The sequence below is a fragment of the Scophthalmus maximus genome, chromosome 14, assembly GCF_022379125.1.
Source record: "Scophthalmus maximus strain ysfricsl-2021 chromosome 14, ASM2237912v1, whole genome shotgun sequence".
NCBI classification, from domain to species: domain Eukaryota; kingdom Metazoa; phylum Chordata; class Actinopteri; order Pleuronectiformes; family Scophthalmidae; genus Scophthalmus; species Scophthalmus maximus.
The window spans coordinates 5,359,832-5,381,434 of record NC_061528.1 but is presented as its reverse complement, the minus strand read 5'-3'; the positions used below and the strand labels follow the sequence as shown (position 1 = coordinate 5,381,434).

The 21,603-nt window shown below is 42.3% G+C and overlaps 1 protein-coding gene and 1 long non-coding RNA gene across 7 annotated transcripts in view; one reads left to right on the top strand and one right to left on the bottom strand.

Moving 5' to 3' along the window:
- Positions 1 to 9,798: 9,798 nt before the first annotated feature.
- On the bottom strand, positions 9,799 to 13,798 carry LOC118320402. The gene is made up of 4 exons (XR_004796308.2): positions 13,641 to 13,798; positions 13,201 to 13,302; positions 12,183 to 12,303; positions 9,799 to 10,332 (listed from the first exon to the last, which is right to left on the bottom strand). It is a non-coding gene; the product is annotated as an uncharacterized LOC118320402 (long non-coding RNA).
- Positions 13,297 to 21,603, top strand: part of ppp2r3b (protein phosphatase 2, regulatory subunit B'', beta) — a 25,579-nt gene continuing 17,272 nt past the window's right edge. For 5 of the 6 annotated variants that reach the window (XR_004796307.2, XM_035651139.2, XM_035651138.2 and 2 more), the window contains exons 1-2: positions 13,297 to 13,491; positions 14,389 to 14,765. Coding sequence is in view for 5 of the 6 variants with exons in the window: in XM_035651139.2 (XP_035507032.1) it covers positions 14,418 to 14,765 (348 nt within the window). In the remaining variant the exon portion in view is untranslated. Of the gene's footprint in view, positions 13,492 to 14,388; positions 14,766 to 20,860; positions 21,268 to 21,603 lie in introns of those variants that run through there. The other variant, XM_035651143.2, reaches the window with a different exon arrangement.

Here is a 21,603-nt window from a genome sequence, read left to right as displayed (position 1 = left end):
CGGCCAGCACCTCACACTAATGAATACTAATGAATAATTATCGCTGGCTGGCTGGCGCGCCGGCCCCACTGCAGGGACACATGTTAACACGGACGCTCGTGGAGCTGCGGGAGACGCGCTGAGGCCCTCTATACTACGGAAAAAAACCGAAGCAGAGGGGGCACACAGAAGCCCTCAAGGTTAAATAAAAGTAACAACTGACCCCTGTGAGGACTTGTTTTGATTGTCACGGCCCGTATAGAGTTTAACGTGTGCCGGGGCACGTCGTGGCAGTTGATATGGGTTGACCAGACACTCAAGAGGCCGCGAGCGGTAGCTTCTTGTTCGGCGGTATGATGAAACACGTCTGCTCAAAGTGTGGTGTCAACAATGTAAACCTCTGCTCCGCTTCCTATCGGCCGTACAGTAGAAGAGCCACTCCTCAACGCGACCGTGACGGGCCGGTTATTGGATTTCACCCGGGGACAAAGTGACAAATAAAAAGGTGGGCAGCCAAAGACCTCCGGTCCACAATGATCATAAAACATCGCAACGCCTTGTGAGGAAGAAATGCTGTCAGAAAATCATTCATTCACACTATTTATGACGAGCTACAACACAAAACGGCTGGTTACACCTTCACCATTAATACTCTGACACACCCACAACTCTCTGTGAAAGGCCATTTTGTATCATGAGTACTTCCTGTATTAAAATACGCAAGTCTGTCCTGACATACAACAAAAATGAGTGTCAGGCACGCTCATCTGAAAAAGGGCATCTGCTAACGCCATAGCTACGGAGCGATCCAAATCCCCTCAACCGACGGTCATCACCAATTTGCTGGCGAACGCCGCCGTCAGAGACAATAGACCTGGAGCTGCAGTGCGTGAAGATCAGATCTCAGATCATCAGAGTCAAAGAGCCACCTACACACACCAGACCTGCGACGAGATGAGGCCGAGCCGCTCGCAGCAACAGGTGGTGTTCCGCTGAATGAAACTATTAGTCGGCCGGCTTAACCAATTTAAAAATGATCCTTCTATCGCTTAATGATACAGCAGCTATAGTAATTAATTTCAATCCAACAGTCCAAAGCGAAAAAAGCGATACATGACTGAACTGGATTATGACTATGACTAGATCCTGTGTGACTTATGTTTTCCTCCGCGAGTGAAGTTTCAATCTTTATATATTGTTATATTATGCAACTTCTTGTTGTTGTAGTTTCTACTTGCTTCTGTTCTGTGTATATGATTTGCAGATTGTCGCTTGTTGCAAGGCACTCCCCTCCTCTCGTGGTTCTATTCGTGACGTCATCAACTATTAGTCGGCGTCGACTCGCCTTCCCTCACATAACTGTCGACTTTGAAAAATCTGGAGTTGTGCAAACGCCAGTGCCTGTGTGTGAGTTTACAGTATGTGGGCGCAGGAGTGTGCAAACGCTGGTATAACCCCCCCCCCCCCTTTGTGAGGAAATGTAAAACTTCTTGTTGTGTTATTTTTCTCCCCACCGTTTGTTCTTTTGATCTGCGTGTACATTATCTGCAGCTCTTTGAATTTCAATTCCACTGTCATGTAAGCTCTTTTCATCACAGCCGACGGTTGCGGCTCTAATAATATTCAACTTTTAGGGTCACAGCGGAATGCTAATTAGACTGCTATTTTAATTAATATGTCCCTGCAGGTTTCCATATCAAATCAGCTTTAACACTGCGCCGTGCACTTTGAGCCAATAAATTACGACGAAGCCCCCCAAAAATAAAAACCACTTCAAAAAAAAAGGAGGATTTTAAGGTGTACAGCAGGAGCGGCGCTCGTTTGAACTGTGTTTACACAAATTGCTCACTGTAGCTTAATAAACCGCATAATATTAACCACGTCGGGGGTGTACCACCGTTTCAATATGCCATGAGAGATGTTTCTATCTTTCTGTTAATAAATCCATACGTGAACCTGCTCACGAGATGAAAGCTTCATCTTGGCCGATTGTTTTCCGAGGGCAGCGCGGTGTTAAATGTGCTTTCAAACAGAAGGAATTAAGTGCAGGCGTTAAAGACCGGGTGAGTGCCGCTGCAGCTGCTGGTGGTGGCGTTTAAGGGCTTTAGAAGTGCTTCACTTTCCATCACAGTGTCATTTGTCTGTCAGCGTTTCTACGTGTGTGTGCGTGTGTGTGTGTGTGCACATGAACTGTATCTGCATGTGTGCAGTCGAGTTATTACTCGTGTGATGGGGACATAAATCTGTTTTACATGGTCACATAATGGGGTCTACATAATGTAAATTAATTCAATTTTACAGTTAAAGTTTAGGTTAATTTGAGGATTAAGGGTGTGTGTGTGTGTGTGTGTGTGCACTGAGATATGAGTACTGCTCATTATCAAAGGTCAACTAGTTTCCAGTGTTCAAATAGCTTTACTTCTCTTATAAGCAAGCACACACACACAAACACACACACACACACACACACACACACACACACACACACAAAATCAATGCAGACATACAAACTAGTTGTCTTGCCAAAGTGAAGCTTTTCTTTATCTTTAATTCTCCATATTTTTCTGGAAAACTCTGAATAAAGTTGTTGTTTTTATCCCAATGTTGTTTATTAACAATTATGCTCGTACGACATCTCCATTACTGTACACAACTTCGTTTCTGGACCACATTCACAACCTGCTACTTTGTGCACATCAGAACAGGGGAAGCTTTTGCACACTAACAAAAATTGATATTCATGGACGGGGAGGAAGAGAGAGAGAGAGTAGGGGGGTGTACTTGGATGTTTATTATACTTTAAAATGAAGTGATTCGCATTTCACTGCCTGCGAGGTAATTAATGTGGGGAAATCTTGAATTAAAGATGTAAATCCTGACACTTTGGCAGGGGGGCCGGTAAGGGACAGTGGTCTCCAAGGTCTAGATTATTCTTAGCGTACACCAATTAACACCATGTATCTTCTTTTATGTTCACTTCAATTAAGGGGCCTTTACAATTTTTAAGTTCTTTTCTTCTCAGTAGTTAGAGAATGTCAGAGAGGCTGATCAAAGGCGTTGCGCTGCCGCACGCGCACCATAGGTAATGCTGCTTTGCATAAAGAAATCTGCATATTGCTAAGAAGGTTTTCATTTCTTGCTTGCATGAATTACCGAGCCCGAGATGCTGTAGTGGATGGAGACGGGGAAGGCGTGACCGCACACGTGTACACAAACGCGCCAGGCCTTCACCACTGCATCATCAAACTTCTTTCAATCTTGTCTTTTTGTCATCATGGTGTCAATTTCAAGATAACACCAGTTGAATTCATCTGACTTTCTAGGTTTTTCTGTTGTTGTATCAGCTTTTGGGATTGCTAAGGTGGGGTTCTGGCTTACACAAGGCTTCAGTTACCAGCTGTCACTCACCATTAACAGTCTTAATTACGTTAAAGAAATGTTGCCACCCAATAACTGCAGCCCCTGCAGTAATCACACCCGGATTGCTTTACTACAAGTCTCGCACAACCCTTTGCTTCTTTTCCAGATCTTTTTTAATAGGCCTGCACATCAGGCCTTCTCCTGTGACCACTTCTTCTTATTAGTTTTTTTCTGCTCTCTTTCCTCATTCTTTCATATTACCTAGTTTTTAGCCGCAGGACCTTCTGCCTTCAGTGGAGGAAGGTCAAATGAAAAAATCTGATAATACACCCTGCACTTAAGGATCTTTCTTATTGTCTTCAAATGCGCTTTGTGTGCACGTGTGTATGCATTTACAGATTGTGTGTGTGTGTGTGTGTGTGTGTGTGTGTGTATCGTTCACCTCCGCACAACTGGCGTTGAAACTCGCAGTGAACAGATGCGGGGAAAAAGACAAACAAACAACCTGTTTGTTCGCGATAATCACTGCTGCTTAATTCCATTACACTGTCAGCTACCGATAAATCAATGGGCAAATGAACCGTCCGGCTTTTAGGAATAGCCATCCGCTGTGTGTGTGTGTGTGTGTGTGTGTGTGTGTGTGTCTGTTGTGCGCTATTGATGTTCCTCCCAACGAGACTTCTGGAGATATTGAATGCTCTTTAAGCGAAGTGCTGACATCATAATAAAAGGCCACCGCGAACCGGCCGGCCGTGCGGTTTGGGAGCTTCGGGCTAAAGAGACGGACGGCCTCTGAAGGAGAAGAAGAAAGGCAATTTTCAAAGTCAATACTGCAACCAAGTGCTCTCTATGTGGTTGCATTTACTACACGTAATGAAGCTACAAATAGCCTCTTGTAAAAAAAAACACACACACACACTGTGGATATACTAATATGGAAATGGTGCTTCAGTCAGAATAATTAGACGATATTTGGAATGATAAATAATGTGTGCAGTGTTTATTTTATTCGCACTAATCGTACCTTTGACTTGTTTTGAAACCTGTCAGTTTAATTGAAGTGTTTTGTGATCCACAAATAAAAAAAAACTATCTAGATTTGTGGACCATATATTCAAGTTGACATTGCATAGAGTTTATTTTTAAATCTACTCGAATGCACTTTCACCTCAGCCAGCGGTGCATCTGTACCCGACAGTATATTTAAACCATTGTTCAAAAAAGGCGAGGGTTGGCAAATTCAAACATCAAAACATTAAGTTGGGTGCCGTGTCTGTGTACCTGCGTGTTTTCATAACCCGAGTGTCTCAAAGCATTATTAACAAAAAAAAAAAACAAATCTTGCTGCTCATCTTTGCATTTCCAGGGCCAATGAGAGGCAGCATGAAGAGGCTGCACTTTCTGCTGGCTGATCCAAAGCACACGCAGCACAGACAGCCATCTAGTGTTGGAAAACGAGCAGCGTTCATGAACCCCAGCAAAGGAAAGGGATATGCACTTCATTGTGGCCTCATACACACAACGGGTTCGGACCATTACTTGGTTTTTAAGGGGCCCACAAATGAGGACTGTTTTAACAGAAAGGAAAATATCACAATAAACTAACAAAGCCTGGGTTTAATTGGAAGTATTTGTTGTGTGTGTGTCATCATAATGCCCATAAATTGGAAGGGGGAAAAAAAACTTGTGCACTTTTATGCTCTGGAATGAGGCGCGGGAGGGAGGCTAATGGTCAGAACCGTGTCTTCTCAGCCCACACAGAGCACAACGCACCCTGGTTTAGCCTAATAGCTAGCCTGCTGCAGGAGCTTAACCTACTCCCAGGGATATACTACTGGAATAACAAGGCAGCGGCTCCAGGAGACTGCGTCCGCCTCGTTCACGTGAAACCTTTCTTTGCCATTACCTTGTAGGCCCCGTTTGCATCCCCACCCGCAAAAACAACATAATAATAATGTTTCCGTTAATGTATGCAACCCAAATAAACAAATATCATAAACAAATGTGCGCTATTGTGTGCACATTGGGAACATGAATATGTATTTGCTGAGTGTTCAAACAGAGACACAAAGGGAGGCCCAACCTGTTGTCGGCTCAGCCCCTTTTTTTTCTCCCCGCTGTGAAAAACCCTGCTCCCTTAATAATCACACATCATTATGACAATAGATGTTAGGCAAAACACACGAGCCACGCGCAAATCACACGAGGAGACGGAGGCGCGGGCAGACAAACATTCACATAAATACTGTACACGCCGTGCGTACAATCGCGGACTGCTTCATCTCCTGTGCGAATAACTAATTCCTGGTTAAAAACCCTACACAACATTTTTCTACTTTATTCACTCATTCTCCCGGCTGCTGCAAAGGTCTCTGCCCCCTCGCAGTCACACACACACATGCCGGGCCGGCCTCCGAAGACTTATCATCTAATTGCTTTTCATCGATCCTGTCCGATCAGGTGCCTGGCGTCCATCCTTTTCTGACACCGTCTCGCGGGCACTTCTGCCAGGCCCAATCTGAGAAGCGTTCATCCCTTTTCAGTGCTCATAAAATACCCCCGACACGAAGAACCAGCGAGACGGCGGAGGGGTTGGTTTTTGCTTGTGTGTTTTCTGTGCTCACACGTGCACTCGCGTGGAACAGGATATCTCCTGGCCTGTGAAGACCGAATGACATTTTTCACGCAGTAAATATGTTTAATGCATCGTGGACAGGTCTTCAACGTGGAGAAGCTTCATTACCCCGAAGACAGGAGGATGGTTCGTGTGCCTCGGACAAGGGCGAGTACAATAACGGGGTCTGTTTATTTTGGAGGATAGAGACAGTGGGGGATCCTCCTGTGAGGTGAACCAGATCACAAGGATTTGGGACAGAAATCCCCCGAGCTCCTCCTGAAGATTAAACGAGGTCAGGATCAGAAGTGAAGGCCGGCGCGTTGGCAGACGCTGACCTGGGCTTGAGAGAGATATTACACTTTGCATGACTATCAATGGTCATAAGGTAACTCTGAATACACCCTGAACCTGAACTACAGCCATGAGCCTACACACACACACACACGCGCACACACACACACACACACTCTCTACACACACTCACACAATTCATCCGTCTCCGAGGAGCTGCGTCGGTTTAATATGCAGGCCATTTCTTGGTGGTATCAGATCAATGGAGAGCTTCAAATCAGACACAGCCGCCGGGACAGACGAGACCATCTTTGCCGCACATTAAGAGAACAATTTCTTCCCCCTCAAGATCACAGTTGCGTTTTTTTTAATGGAACTATTGAGTAAGACTCAACGGCCCTGTGATGTCTCTTATTAAAAATATTAACTGTAAATGTAGAGAGGGTCGTTTTTCTTCTCTTTTTTTTTGGCTCCAAATTGTGGGATTGGGTAACTTTTGAAAGTAATGGCCTAATTACCGTAACTGAATGTGTTATTATACTAACCCATCTCTGGAAAGATCTTAAATAGCGAGCTCGGCTGATTTGTTTTCCGATCACAGTGCACGGGCTCTTACGAAAAGACCCCAAATGTGCTTTTAATACATCTCATTGTTCCGAGAGTTAACTCCGAAGAACGGCGAGGCATTTTCGGTCGCTTAGCTCACATTTTGTTCACATTATCTTCTTCATCTACAAATCGTTTTGTTGTGGCTGAAAGGAGAAAGAACATAACTACAGAAATTAAAGTTTTCGTTACGACACTATTCAAAAATGTCCGTGCTTTTTTTCTGCCCCCATGTGAAACTGAATCTCAATCGGGGAACTGTTGCCCTGAAACTGTCGTCGTGGGGTTGTTCCCACTGCGTGGCCTAAAAAAGAGCTCACCTACACTTTCCCCTGTAGTCTGGAAGCTCCTGATCTATTTCTCTCACTTCATGTACTCCATTTCATACATACGTGGTATAAGGAGGCAATCATCTGTGCTGTTGCCGGCCCCCTCCCGAGCCCCGCGCCTGCCTTTTGCCGTGCATTATTCAGTCTTTTCCTGAAGTAACAGCCGCCCCCTTACACACAGACACGCCAACCACTAACACACCACACTAATGTGATGTAAAAGTGAATGATGAAATTCAAGGAAGCCAAATGAAAGAGAAACCGATGTGTGTTTATGTGTGTGCATGAGTGTGTGTGTGTGTGTGTGTGTGTGTGTATGAGCAGTGTTGGCCCTGGCGTGTGTGTGTGTTCAAAGGTGAGGCCTTGGGTGATGGAGAATAGGACTCCCTTCCCTCCTATACGTACAGAGGAGGATAAAAGCCAGCCGTAATGACCTTGGTATAATGAAGGCCTTTCCATGATTTTCCTGCTTTCATGCCCCGACTCCGCCGTTCCATAGGAGGGGCAGGAGAGAGAGAGAGGGAGCTTTTGTCTTGGCAAACATTCGCAGCCAAAAACATTTATGCCCAGAATCCAACGCAAGATCTCGTTCCCATGTTCGAGTCATTACGTAAAACGATTGTTATCTCGAGGCAAATTGATAGATGAAACACATTTTTCTTAATGGGATGGTAGTTGTTGTTTTTTTTTAAGGTAACTAATTTTACGTGCAATTTCCTTAACTCACAAAGTTATTTAGAAAAGTGATGTCATTTTCGTGTTTCTTTTTATCTTGAAAGCGCAGGCAGCGCGTTGTCTCGGCCTGCTCGGTGCAGCTGATATGGCGCGACGAAATGAAAGGCTTCAAAAGAGCGTCTCCACTTGGAGCTGATGTAGTGTCGTGGCCGACCTCCAAATGTGATTAGACTGCGGTAAACACAACAATAGCAAACAATAAACAGCTGGTAATTGGTGTCACCCTCTGTTCCGACAAAATCCTCCTTGATTCTGCTATGAATTATGAGCGTTAATGTTTCTGTGTGTGTGTGTGTGTGTGTGTGTGTGTGTGTGTGTGTGCGGCGTGCTCCTATGAGGATATCAAAAAGCTCCCCGCTCAGTCTTGATGGGCCTGTCTCATTAAAGGAAGAAATGGAGGCAAATGTGGGAAGGTGATGTACAGTACAGCGTGTGTGTGTGTGTGTGTGTGTGCGTGTGTGTGATATAAAATGATTATCCTCAAGTGAATATTGCTGATGTGCCTGTGTGTGCAAGGAGAGGAAGTTGGGATGAGGTGTGTAGCCCTGAAGCATCCCAGGTGAAGTGTGCCCTCTACAGGCGGCTGCCGCACACTCTTCATTCACGTGTATTGACTTTGTGTGTGTGGCAATGTGAGGAAACATTTTGCTATACGATAACGTTAGGATTTCTTGAGAAACATCATATACCGTGTCACTTGTACGCGATGTGAGTCTGTCATACATATCTGTGATCATAAAGGCTTTATTTCTCACCACCAGGTTTTTCCTGCTCGAGCTCTCCAACTTCCCATACATGCCACCTCTTTCATTAATATGTGATGAGAGCGGAAAATCTCCAAAGGCCCCAATAGGCAGAGGCATTGTTTCTCCTTTAAAGTCATCTCAGATGGAAGGAGCGCACTTCAGAGCCCTCAGTGAAGTGTCTAATGAAGAAAGTCTCCTCCTCTGTGGCGCCATTTCGCACGGCGTATTAAGAATCTAAATGTTGACTGAAGACGGTTTGATTCTCTTGTCTGTGATTTTCTCGAGAAATAAAAAAAACAAAAACCCCAGTGCAGCGTGTTTACAGCGTGGCCATGAAAGAGCCATGAGAAGGCTCATCACTACCCGATGCCATTCTGGGAGGCGGAAAAGTGAGGTTCATACCACAGTTCATTTGAAAGCCATATCAAACGAGAGAATGTTTAAGACCAAGATCAAAGCGATTCCCGGTCGAAAATATCGCAAGACCAGCAACATTCTTGTAAAAAAAATTGCTGCTTTGTGTTCGCAGTTACTTCAACAATGTCTGGCTATTATTGGAAATCAGACAGCCGGAGAAATATCTACAAATTCCTTAACATTCGGCGTAGCGGTGTGCGCTGACGCCGAGATAGTGGCAGTAGGCAAAAAAGAAGTTGAAGTGACGTCTCGGGTCCACATCTGGTACCTCGAGTGTACAACACCCAACTGATATCTGAGAGTGTGTGTCTGTAACAGGCAACAACATTTTTTTTTTAATCCCTCTGAGCTTTGTAACAAAGCAAAGACATCCAAATATTACAAGCCTGTAATATTTTACAGGCTTGAAAAGGTGTAGAATAGTTAGAATTTTGCGAGTTTGCAGGTAAATAATACAAAAATATTAGTTTCTTTGTGTAATAAGTTTCTGTTTTTGTCTTTTAGAAAAGTACGGTATGTAAACAATTACAATATAACACGTATTATTATATAACATTAGTTTTTTGTATATATTCAGTAAATAAAGGTGTCAATTTTTTCCACAAATTGCATTGTTTTTATAGATAATGGTCATTGAGCAAGTCAATATAATTTCCAGGTAAAACTAGATGTTAAGGTGAAGAAACATTATAATGGGCATTTTAAAGTGCAAAATGAATCTCTTGATTAATAACTTTTTTTAATAGTTAGATAATCGATAATCGACAAATAATTAGGGTTCAATCTTTTGAACTATCCCTGGATCAGTTTGTATCTTTCACAGTGTTTCCACCATCTACTACTCATAGCCACACTTAAACACTATAACAAAAAAATGTGCAACCTTTTGAAAAACATCAATCAACAAAATGACATCACATGCTCTCTATTTACTGGTATGAAAATGTCATTAAAAAAAGGTGAAATAGCCCTTTTGCAAAGACAAATATGAAATTCACATTCACTTTCAAACCATTCTGTCTATGTTCAATCTTTATACTATTAAGTATTGTCTTTTGGCCAAAACTCATTATTTTTTACAGGGGAACCTGCAAAGACTATCAGACAAATTTTAGACAAATGATGACTGTGGTTTGTCTTGTCTCTGTCAAAGGGAGCTCGAAAACTGTCGTCATCATCATCTCGTCATCGTGTTTCCCAGGTTCACTTGAAGACACAAAGGCTTGTAAAGGAATCAGTGACCCTGTCACATCTGCAATGACAACCATCTCAGTCAAAACCATCTGGGAGACGAATACCCCAGTTTTTGTAAAATAGACATAGGGAAAAGTACTTTACGAGTTTATGTTTAAATTACGTTTTTTATTGCATCTGAAAAACCTAAAGATAACATGATTGATAAATCAGATAACTTCTTAAAGACTGTTCTACGTTTATCGAAGTCTTTCAAATTTACTACGAAACCAAGTTTGCAAAGTTGCTCCTGAAACTTCTACAACGTGAAAACCAATTCAAACCTTAAAATAACTCTGGCCTGTTGCCTAATCTACTATGCACATCGGAATATGGCACCGTCCAGATAACTCTCTATAGCGCATTGCTACAACACAACACTTTCAACTTTATTCACTCTCCTTATTAGAGCAGATTGCTTATCGCCTACTTCACAGAGCACCCATATAACATAGCTGACAGCAGTAAGGGAGAGCTGCACACATGAACTCCTCACTAACACTTTCCTACGCTAACCAGCTGTCCCCCTGTGGTTTCAGCCTCGGCCAAACCTTTGAAATGTCCTTCAAGGCGTGAAAAAACAACATGCACATTGCTTTGGGTAAAATCCTATTTGTACACTGTAATTACTCTTTCAAAAGTTGCAAAGTTTCCAGTTTCAAGACCTTCACTTTTTTAGGCTCGCTGATCCGGAGAACAAAAAAAGGTTTCTCATTACGCTGTGCGCCTCCGTTACACTTTGAATGTTTCAGGTTTGATTTACTGGCGTTATCAAGGGAAGTAATCAACAGAAGTCAGTCAATAAATTTCCCCACCGAGCAAAACCACCATTCATTTGCTTTTAACAAAGCGGCTACGGGCACTTTGAGGTGTAGTTATTAGCGAGGCAGCCGTTTGGATCGTTGTGTGTCCCTAATGTCCTTCATGCGTAAAACACAAAACATATCAATAAAGTACATCAGTAAACAAATGTGTGATGGCCTACAATGAAGTATTATCTTTCTTTCTTTTTTAAACACAGTTTTCGAGCCGCAACAGTTAATCGATTAGTAATCGACTGCTGAATTTATCGCCAACTATTTTGATAATCGATTAATCGGTTAAAGTATTTTAGATTTTTATAAATTCTCTGATTTCAGCTTCTTAAATGTTAATATTTTCTGGTTTCTTTGCTCCTCTGTGACAGTGAACTGAATATCTTTGGTGTGTGGACAAAACAAAACATCATCTTGGGGTTTCGGGAAACACGATCGACATTTTTTCACCATTTTATGCCATTTTATGGACAAAACAACAAATGGATTAAACGAGACAATAATCGACAGATTAATCGATAGTGAAAATAATCGTTAGTTGCACCCCTACGCAGTACCATCCTCCATGTAAAATATTATTATAATGCTAATGGAAAACTAAATAAAAGCATTAGCAACAAATAATTACATAACAATTGACAGAAATTGACTTGTCATTGCCAAAAGGGACAAAATTAGTCAAACAGATTTTGTCATGTTGTTGCCAAAGGTATTATTACTGTATTCCCAGAAATATACAGCAATTAAGTAGTTGTTTTCATAGCTATGTTTTTGTAAGTGAAAATAAGTGGATTTGTTACATCCAGGTAACTATGCACCTCACTGTGATCATGAAATCTGTTTCAGCAATTTTCATGTTACATGTTCGCCATTCAGGTGCAACCAAATTATGTTTCTTCATCTCCTAAATGTGCATTAAATTAAGATTTTGGAGGTTGAAGTCTGCTTGGGTCTGGTGTCAAATACAGAGTTGGAAAATCCCTTCTTGATGAAATCAATCCCCTACATTTTTGCTCTGGGTGTCAAATATGGTACCAATTATTTAGAGACTGACCTTTCCTCACGTTGCTTGCTTTCTATGCTGGGGAGGCAGCCACAAAGGCTCAGACCACTCCTCCCTACAGTAATCAATAAGTATGTCCAACTCCATACGCGCCAGCTGCTCAGCCCAGCTGCTTTAAAGAGGGGAGAAAAGGAGAGTGGAATCAGGCACAGATGTATCATTGTTATTCATGCAAAGACAAGTCAGGATCAAGTTCACAAGAGGTTAAATTGAACACGTCGGCGACAGGACCGGTTTCCTGGAAATGAGCAATGCAGAGATGACCGGCTTGACTCTGAATTAACAAAAACTATGTAGATGGTAATCAGATGTAATGTGAGATGTGATCAGAGATGAGAGGAAAACATTGTATGAATCTAAGTGGGTTGAACAAGGTAAGCATCATCAATGGCCACATCAGCGTTAGGACTGCAACTAATGATTATTTACATTATCAATCTACTGATTGTTTTCTCAGTTAATTTGCTTTGTCCAGTAAATGTCATTAATAGGAGGAAAATGTCTGTTATAATCCAACGCTCGAAAATATTCAGTTGACAATAATGTAAGTCGAATTAATGCATGACATCCTCACATTTGAGAGGCTGGAGCCAGCAAATAATTAGCATTTTAGCTTCTTTTATTTTAAAGAGTAAAACTAAACTAAAATGTATATACTAATCAATTAATCAAGTAATCATTCCAGAACCTGAATGTTATATCAGTGTCTCATGAGGAAAATGCAAGATGAACTTATTGGGGACAATGTAACTAAGTATTACAGTACTTAAGTACAATTTTGGGGTAATTTACTTGAGAATTGTTGTTTTTTAACTTCACATTCGACGTCATTACATTTTACAGGGAAAATATTGAACTTTTAACTGCGCCACATTTATTTGAACTTACTTTCTCATTAAAGTTTAAAGATTTGACATCTAACACACATGCGCACACATATTGTCAGAAAACTTTGTCGATGGCACATTACCTACCTGTGACGCACACAGTATTTGTACACAGAAAATACCTTTATCTCTCTTGAAGGGAAAACTGGAGGTTGGATGAACTCTCACCCCTGCGCGCGAGATCTCGCGATAGTTCACTATGTGGTTACCAAGGGAACATGATCCTGGAGGGGGGAGAAAAAAAAAAAAAGTTGCCCCAGCGAAATGAACACAGGAGAATAAAACACCGCAGCGACACTTTTCTCAGTTAATTCACGGGGGGAACAGTCGTGCGTGACACAACTTCTCTCGCGGGGGGAAGCGATGTAGAGTCACGCCGACGCATTCGGCTCCGGCGTCCGTTCCCCGCAAAGGTCGGTACCGTGTTTTTTTGCAGTCAGTCGGCTAACGTTAGCATGCTAAACGCTAGCCTAGCTAACAAACCGTTAGCCTTGCTGCGGCTGCTCCTTCTTTATTATTTACCAACTCTGTCGGACCCCGAGTCCGGGCAGCTTCTACGTACCTTCGGCAAACTATAACAACCGACTGTGAACTGCTGTGTGTCTGTGGCGGTGGAGCTAATGAGAGAGCTAGCTCGGTGTTGGTTTACTTCCCCCCTGCGGGCGAATGGCCATTGACGCGGTTCGCGCTAAAATTCAATAACAAGCCAGTGAGCGTTGTGACGTGTGAACTGAAACAACGAGGCAAAGCTCCTGTGTTATTGTTTTATCTATCACACCGTTGTGGTGCAGGTGATACACTGTGTTTTATGGGTTGTGTCATGGCCCATTGAAAGGTATTTCAACAGGTGAAAAACTGTATGGGTTGTGACAGAGCAGGTGAAATAATGCAGTCATAAGGATAAAAAAAGCTATAATGTCTTTATTTTATTCATTACCCATTGTCATATATAATGTTAATTATTTACATATTCCAAATAAACATTTCAATCAATTACAGTGTTGTAATAGTAGACATACAAACCTTAAATACATTAGGATCATATTTCCTGATGACTATCGGTTACAAGAAACGTTCAAGTTTCATAAAGACATATCTTTGATATTACTACAGACTTAAAGTTGTGTCATGTGCCCGTTATGACAGTTTGATCCAAATAAAATCCCTTTTGGTCAGACGATCACTTTTTGGCACCACACCGTCACTATGTTGGAAGTAACGTCAAGTCAAGGTCCACGCCTTCGCTGGAAATGCAGAAGCAGATTGACGTGCTGCTTGTGACACTAACATTTCTGTCATTTCCTACACAGGTCCCCATTGAGTAACAATCTGCAAAGAAATGCCGTCACCACAAGTCCTCCAGCCGGTGCTTAAGATGAAGGTGGACGAGCTCTTCCTCAACTGGTTGAGTGATCCTGCGACCCAGTCGCTACTCAAAGACTACCTTGACCTAATCAAGAGTGGACAAGGCGTTGATTTGAACGGTGCCCAGGACAAAAGGTCCCAGAGCTTAAAGGAGAACAACAACGTGGCGTCGCAGAGGAACCTGGCGGAGAAGAAGCCCGCTGCCCTCGGTACTCCCTCCAGCCCTCCGTCGACCAGCACCCTGCCCTCCGGCAGTGGCAGCAACACCAGAGTGACGGGGCCCCACGGCAGAGTGCTGCGGAGGTCTGTCAGCACGAAAAAGGTAAAATTGTCTAGTAAGTTAAAAAAGATTGAGCAACATTTAAGTGGTTGTCTTCAGATGTTCTCTCATCAACGTAGCTGATAGGCCATCATTCTGAGATGTCTTATCCAAACTGGTATGAAATAGTTTCACAGGTTTTGACAAGATTTAGTGTATTGCAATTGTGACTGTGCCACGGGGCTTTCATCTTAGGTTGCTGTCAATGACATTAAAAACAAGGTGTGCCCTTCTTTGTCAGCCTTCTTCCTTGGGCCACATGAGGTATCTGTTACTCAAGGGTAGGGTGTGATAATATAATAGCCTGGAATGAATTTCATATTCACGGAACACAGTTAATAACCAGCTTAACAAAATGCATGTTAACTGGCTTAAACCAAGTAGATGGGGATTAGGCTACCTTAAAAAATTATTCTGAACATAGTTTTTTAAATTTATTTTACTAGGTTGAGTTTGCTGAAAACCTTTGAAGGCCAATCATAAGATTTAAACCTACGTATGTTTTACACACAATGTTGCACAAAAAAACCTGACCGTGTTATGAGTCTTTTTCTTCCATGGAGGATTTTGAATCACTGATAGAAAAGCACAGGTGTGAAAAAATTAATTTCATTTAGCTTCTTTAATCTCAGACTCCTACTCCTCTAAATATCTGCTCTGAATAAGGCCTTAAATGTTACCACTCTTTGAGATTATGTTGAGGCGACTTATTCTTTTTTGCATGGGTTTGTTAAGTTGCTCCTCATTAGACATAATATCCAACAATCCAGTTCAAAATAAACAATCAAATTCATTATTTTTGCTTAAATCTCCAGTTTGTAGATTTACAATTTTTTTCGTGTCACACACGCTTTAATCATTTTTATGATGTCAACCAGTGTTGACGTGTTTGAGAAATCCAAATTACCAGTTTCTTAAACCTGATCCTCTGAGATCTCTTTTTCCATGCTGGCCACAAGAGGCTGCTGAGCAGCCTCCAGCATCAAAGCCATTGTGGGGCTGTCCACTTTGCACCATCATAGTGGAGCCTCCGTGTCTGTAAGCATATGAAGCAAGTATTAGTCAAATACTTTCCAAATGTACAGGCCTCACCCACAAATTAATGTGGTATGAGAGGTGGGAGTGTCTCGGCCCAGCCTATCAATGGCACTGTGGTTACTCCCGTCAACCTCATTGTGCTGTGACTCGGTAGAGGTGAAGGAACTTTGCTGTGGGCTGTTTGATTTATAGAAGAAATCAAGCCGCACAAAACTGGTAAAAAGGCTCTGACGGTTCTGTTCAAGGATTCCTACTCCCGTCAAGATGAGGGGTGCAACATGACAGTGGTAGATTGTGGATATTAGTGAGTGTGATGACAGTGAGACAGCCAGACAGCTGGGGGCACATGCTCTTAGAGACCCTGCCCTCTACATGTTGTTGACATGCTAAGAGGCGCGAGGACGCGTTCAAGTGGTCGGACATATGACATCTGTTCTCCCTCTGACAACAGCAGCACTGAAGAACTAGACCCATTGAACAAGGCATTTGTTTCTTGAAGAAGATGATGATGTTGATGATTTTTTGTGTTTGCCCTTGTGGGTTTACAGGTCAAAACAAATGAATATGAACCAGATTCAGATATAGTCGAGAAATTAGATAATCAGAATTCCAGCAAATTCCATAAACTACTCAAAGTTTCTCAATGTTATATATATATATATATAACATTTTAAGTATTTACTGAATTGAGTCCATCGTGCTTTCTATTCCACTCTTTACAGACAAATATAATTTAATATATAATTTTTGATATCCGTTATAGTTTGAGATCTTCTTTACATCGGGATATTTTGGGTCAAGGTCAAGTTACAAACATATTCTTTTTGTGACCTGATGAGAAGTCCTTTGCTAAAATACCCCAGCCACTGGATGAAGAGGGTGTAAATGAAGAAATGCATTTGAGCAACATGCTGGTTTCCTTTGTGGTATTTCAGCTTCACCGTTTGTCACACGAATGACAAAGAGTTGCTTTGAATCTTTATTAATAGCTTCTTCCTGTCTGTCTAATCTCAAACTTTACAATGGATCAATAACACGATCGACAGATTGATGTAAATCTTTTGATTTTCTGTTTCCCCTCTAATGACCTTTTTGCCCTCGTACCACCCTCTCACCCCAGATTAGCAAAGCAACTGCCGCACAGTTTGTGTATTCTGCTGTGAGGTGTCATGGCATGTGGCCACACCATGTCACTCACTATGAAAGGGATTGTATGAGGTTGTTGTATAAAGGAATACTTCTATTTTTAGACTAACAAAACCAATTCCCGCATACAGAGGCATTCTTCGAAAAGGATTACTCAAAAATTCGATTTATGTCGCACTGATGCGGCCGGGGAACAGCTGGTCCCACTTTGACATCAGACAGCGATATAGATAGCCTTGGTTCCCTGGTGTTGGCGTTAGATACGCAGAACTCTGCGAAGAAGATGAGATGTGGCAGCGCATTCGTCCTCTGTGTAATTTACTCTGAAATGGCTACTATTGGATGCTTCTCATTATCAGAATATGTGGTTGTAGATCTTTTATTTATAATTTTTACTGTAATCATCAGCCCCCCTATAAATGTTATGAGTGCAATACTTATGCATTGCAGTTTTAGTAATACAGAGCAGAATTAAACTTCCTCTGAGCGTTTACCTTTTCCTTCTGTTCGTCCACATTTAGGGCCACTGCTTATTTGTCAACATGTCTTTTTATAACATTGCTCAGTTGGGCTCAGTAACACGGAAGCTATTTGAAGCTGTCACGTTATCAGTTGCCCGACTTGTCAGGGAGAGTGTTTAACTGTTTCCCACAAGTGCTTTTATTTTGGAGTCTTAGCAACTTGTCAAATGTTTGATTGTAAAGTTAGGGTTCCGTTAATCTTGGCCCATAGCGCAATGGTGCCTGTAAAGCTTTGCATTTTAAGAATAATTTTTTATGCACAATGGCACCCTCAACATTTAGCCTTATTTTGTTTTTGTTACATTTTTAACTGGCTGAAAACATGTTAAAGGATTTGATTTCCTTTGTTTGTCTGAATTTACTTGTTTGCTTGTGCTGCTGAATTAATTTCATAATGGAATGAGGTTGATATCTATAAAACTCTAATCTATCTATCCAGCCTGTTCATTGTGTAGCCAAATTATTTGGTCTCTTGTTGTAGTGAAAATCCTGGAAACCAAAAGCTCATTTTTATCACAATATGTTGGTAAATATCTTTAATTAGATCAAATATGTTAATATGGTTTTATTTTACATTACTTAGTAAAGGACTAGGTTAGAAGTCACTTGGTCAAAGCTGCTTTGTAACAAATCATTCCTGTAAACTATAATCTTTCAATATTGACATAGTAGTCACTGTAATAAAGTTGTGTAATCGTTGGGGTTGGTCTTGTTTGCTGTGACTCCACATCTCTGCAGCATCCTCCTTCAGTGTTCTGACCCGTTTGCTCCTCTTACAGTATGGTGCCATGTACATTACATAGGTTTTCATGGCAATTGATTGGCTGCGCTCATCTATTATTACTATTATGCAAGCTAGCTGATCTGCGCAAATCATGTTCTACTCGTCGGCCTTCCCTGAGCCCACCACCTTTGTTGACGTTCAGGCCTATTTTTGGCCCACGTTCACATGTATCCCAAAATCCCCCTTTCAGACATCCGATTGTGGTGGATTGAGCTGGAGCTTTCTGGATTTCACCGCAGCATCGGCTCTGTACAGTAAATTCATTGTAGCTCTTCCCTCCGGTGGGGGTTGTGATAGGTCGAGTCACCTCTGAGTGGCCATATTGCGGCGCACATCATAATCGCATACTGAAGCCAGCCAAACATAATAAATGTGGGACACCATGTATGCTTGTATTGACAGGTTGACAGAGGGGCCCTCGGGGGAGTTTTGATCAGGTTTCCCCCACCCTGCTGTTATGTATTTCTCTCCGCTCTGGTTGCCAGTCGGCCTTGCCTGTTGACACTTGAATATCACGGTTTACATCAGCAGCGCTGAAATGCAATATCTGTGGAAGCTCAACTAAAATACAACCTCAACAAATAGTCATATGACTAGAGGAAATTCTAACATCCGGACCAGTGCCAGTAGTCACTAACTTCAGACACTGTGGTTGATAATCTCATCTGTTATGTAATGGACTGAACATGACTTGACACATGTTTCTGTAACAAATCAGATTGAGCAGTTTGCGGATCAGACTTACTGTGGGGTCAGTCTGAGTTCTTGGGTTTATTTTCTGTTTGTCACAATGACCCATTACAGCGTGAATAACTGTAATACTTTCGCAGGTTGTGTGACCGACCGTTGCTTCTGAGAGTGATGTTGTTTGGAGAGTCTGTCTCTAGTGGCTCTAAGATGATTTGGTTAGTGGCAAATGCTTGTTGGACCATGTCAATTTGGGTTATTTAAAAGGCCGTCGTGCTGGCAAAAGCCATGATTGGAGGCAGTAGGTTTTCGGGGTGTTAGTCCTTTTTTTACCTCCCATTCAAGGATGAACTGATGAGGTGAAGTTCATCAAACCCTTACCTCTGTCCCATTCACACGCCTTGAGGGAATGTCATTACATCTTGCAAAAACATATATATGGACTCGAGGATGCACCAATTAAAATTTGACCGTCAAAGTTCAAAGCTTGACCTCGTAAAACATGATTTGGGCATAATTTAGGAATTCATATGCTGATTATGACAAAAATCTTCACTAAATATTTTCAGGTTGTCCTAGTGAGATGCTGTTTCCACATATGTTAAAACAACACATCATTATTCCTGCTGCGTTGTGATACTTCTGTTTGTGGAACAGATTCACATTTTTGTTTGTTCAAACACGAAATGACGAAGAAGAAGAAAAAACGGGACTGTACATTTTCCATGGGAGTTGACAGTTTCATGTGATCTACCAGGTTTTATTTTGGTCTTAGTACTGTTGCTGGCACAACATCTTTATCATGAATGTGCATGTGTCCTGTGTGGAGGATAACAGGAACTGGAAAAAGTGGGGAAAAAACATGCACTTTGTGATCCTGTCATCTGAAAATACCCTGGGCGTGCTTCAACAATAACAATAACATGAATAAATATAGGTTTATTTACGCAGTCTACTAATCCCGCACATCCCCGTACCATTTCTTATTTGATTAACATTTACATCAGTAGGCGTTCAGGTGTTGGGCTTCCCCCAATGTACAGTCACTAGTGCAGAGAAGAACCCCAGTGCTGTTAGATCAGCATGTTTGTGGAGAATTGATGTAATTGCTGCTCTCAATGCAGGACAGCAGCAAGCAACCGGAGATGTTTGTATGAGTACACAAAGATACACTCTTGTTTCTCCAGAGCTGGTTTTTCTTGGGTTGCCCAAACGGTGCTGCTGGTGCTTTTAATAGGCGTAGCCCCCCCACCCACACACACACACACACACACACACACACACTTCTTCTCCTCCTATTGCCCATCAACTATAATAAGATATGGAATGGGAGGCAGCCCAAGCTTGCAAAGGGAAGGCAAAACAAAGACCACCATGAGATAGAATGCAGTTAGTAATAGTTGAATATATGTATGTAGTTGGTGACCTACACCCTTGTTATCTATTATTAAGTTGTCATACCGTGGCTGTTTTCTTTATTTTCTCCTGCCTCATTAAGTTTATTTAGTTTACTTGCTGTTGTTGTGATTCACAAAGCTTTCATTATATTATACCATCACTTCCACGCTTCTGGATGATACTGTCCAAAAGAGGGCGACGTCCAATGTCAGGGTTCACAGCACAAGCAAGTGTTCTCTGAAGTGTTTGGTTCTGTGGGAGCTTTTAAGAAAGGAAGCCCGTGAACACCGTGTCATTGTGGTGTTGAGGTGCACCCTTCAATTGGCCCCTTTGGCTCCAGCGAGCTGCAACAACAGGTCTGTCTCTTTACATAACCTTCCACGAGCACTGAGGAATGCAAACTGGAAAGGGCAGATGCATTGCACACACACACACCCCTCCCATCCCACACGAAAAACACTAAGTGACTCCCACACACATACACCCCGTCACTTCTTATCTCCTCAGCAACTTTGGGGCAAAGGCTCCCTGACCCTGTGCGGTGTGTGTGTGTGCGCGCGCTGGTGTTGTGTAGAGACTTGGGACAGAGCAGCAGTCAGAGCTGAGATTGTGTGACCAGATCTGGAATGGGAGAGAGAGTCACAGTTGCAGCTGCTCCCTTGCATTAAGAGGCTCTCACTCTGACAGAGGACAATCACAGGGACACAGAGGACTTCCACTGCCGCCGTTTTCCACGGCGAACACTGGATCGATTGCTGTTGCCCGTTTGCATGCGTTCCCCGTCCTGTCCGGCGCGAGGATGAGGATGAAGGAGCTGTCTTTGCGTCAGGACCCTGACCTGAGGAAGGAGTTGGCTCTGCTCGCACGTGGCTGCGACTTTGTTCTGCCGTCCCGCTTCAAGAAGAGGCTCAGAGCTTTCCAACAAGGACAGGCAGGTGTTAGTGTGACTGTAACCCGCCACTGAACAGGCTTTGTGGGCCTGCCGGCCCGAGGGCAGGTCTGTTAATGGGTTTTGGTATGTGTGGGCTTAATGTCTTGGTATTTCAGATTGCATTGTAGTGTCAGATCCACATATTCCTCAATGTTTACAATTATTATTGACAAAAGTGGAGCGATAGTTGTTATGAGGGCAAACAAGCGGTTCCATCACTTTCTCCAGGCATATTTACACGCTACTGTGCCATGTAAACTGTGTCAGTTGTGCAATTATCTGCTCATTTTAGTCAATTACTTTTGATGTTTTGCTGTATTTTTTTTGTACAAAGAG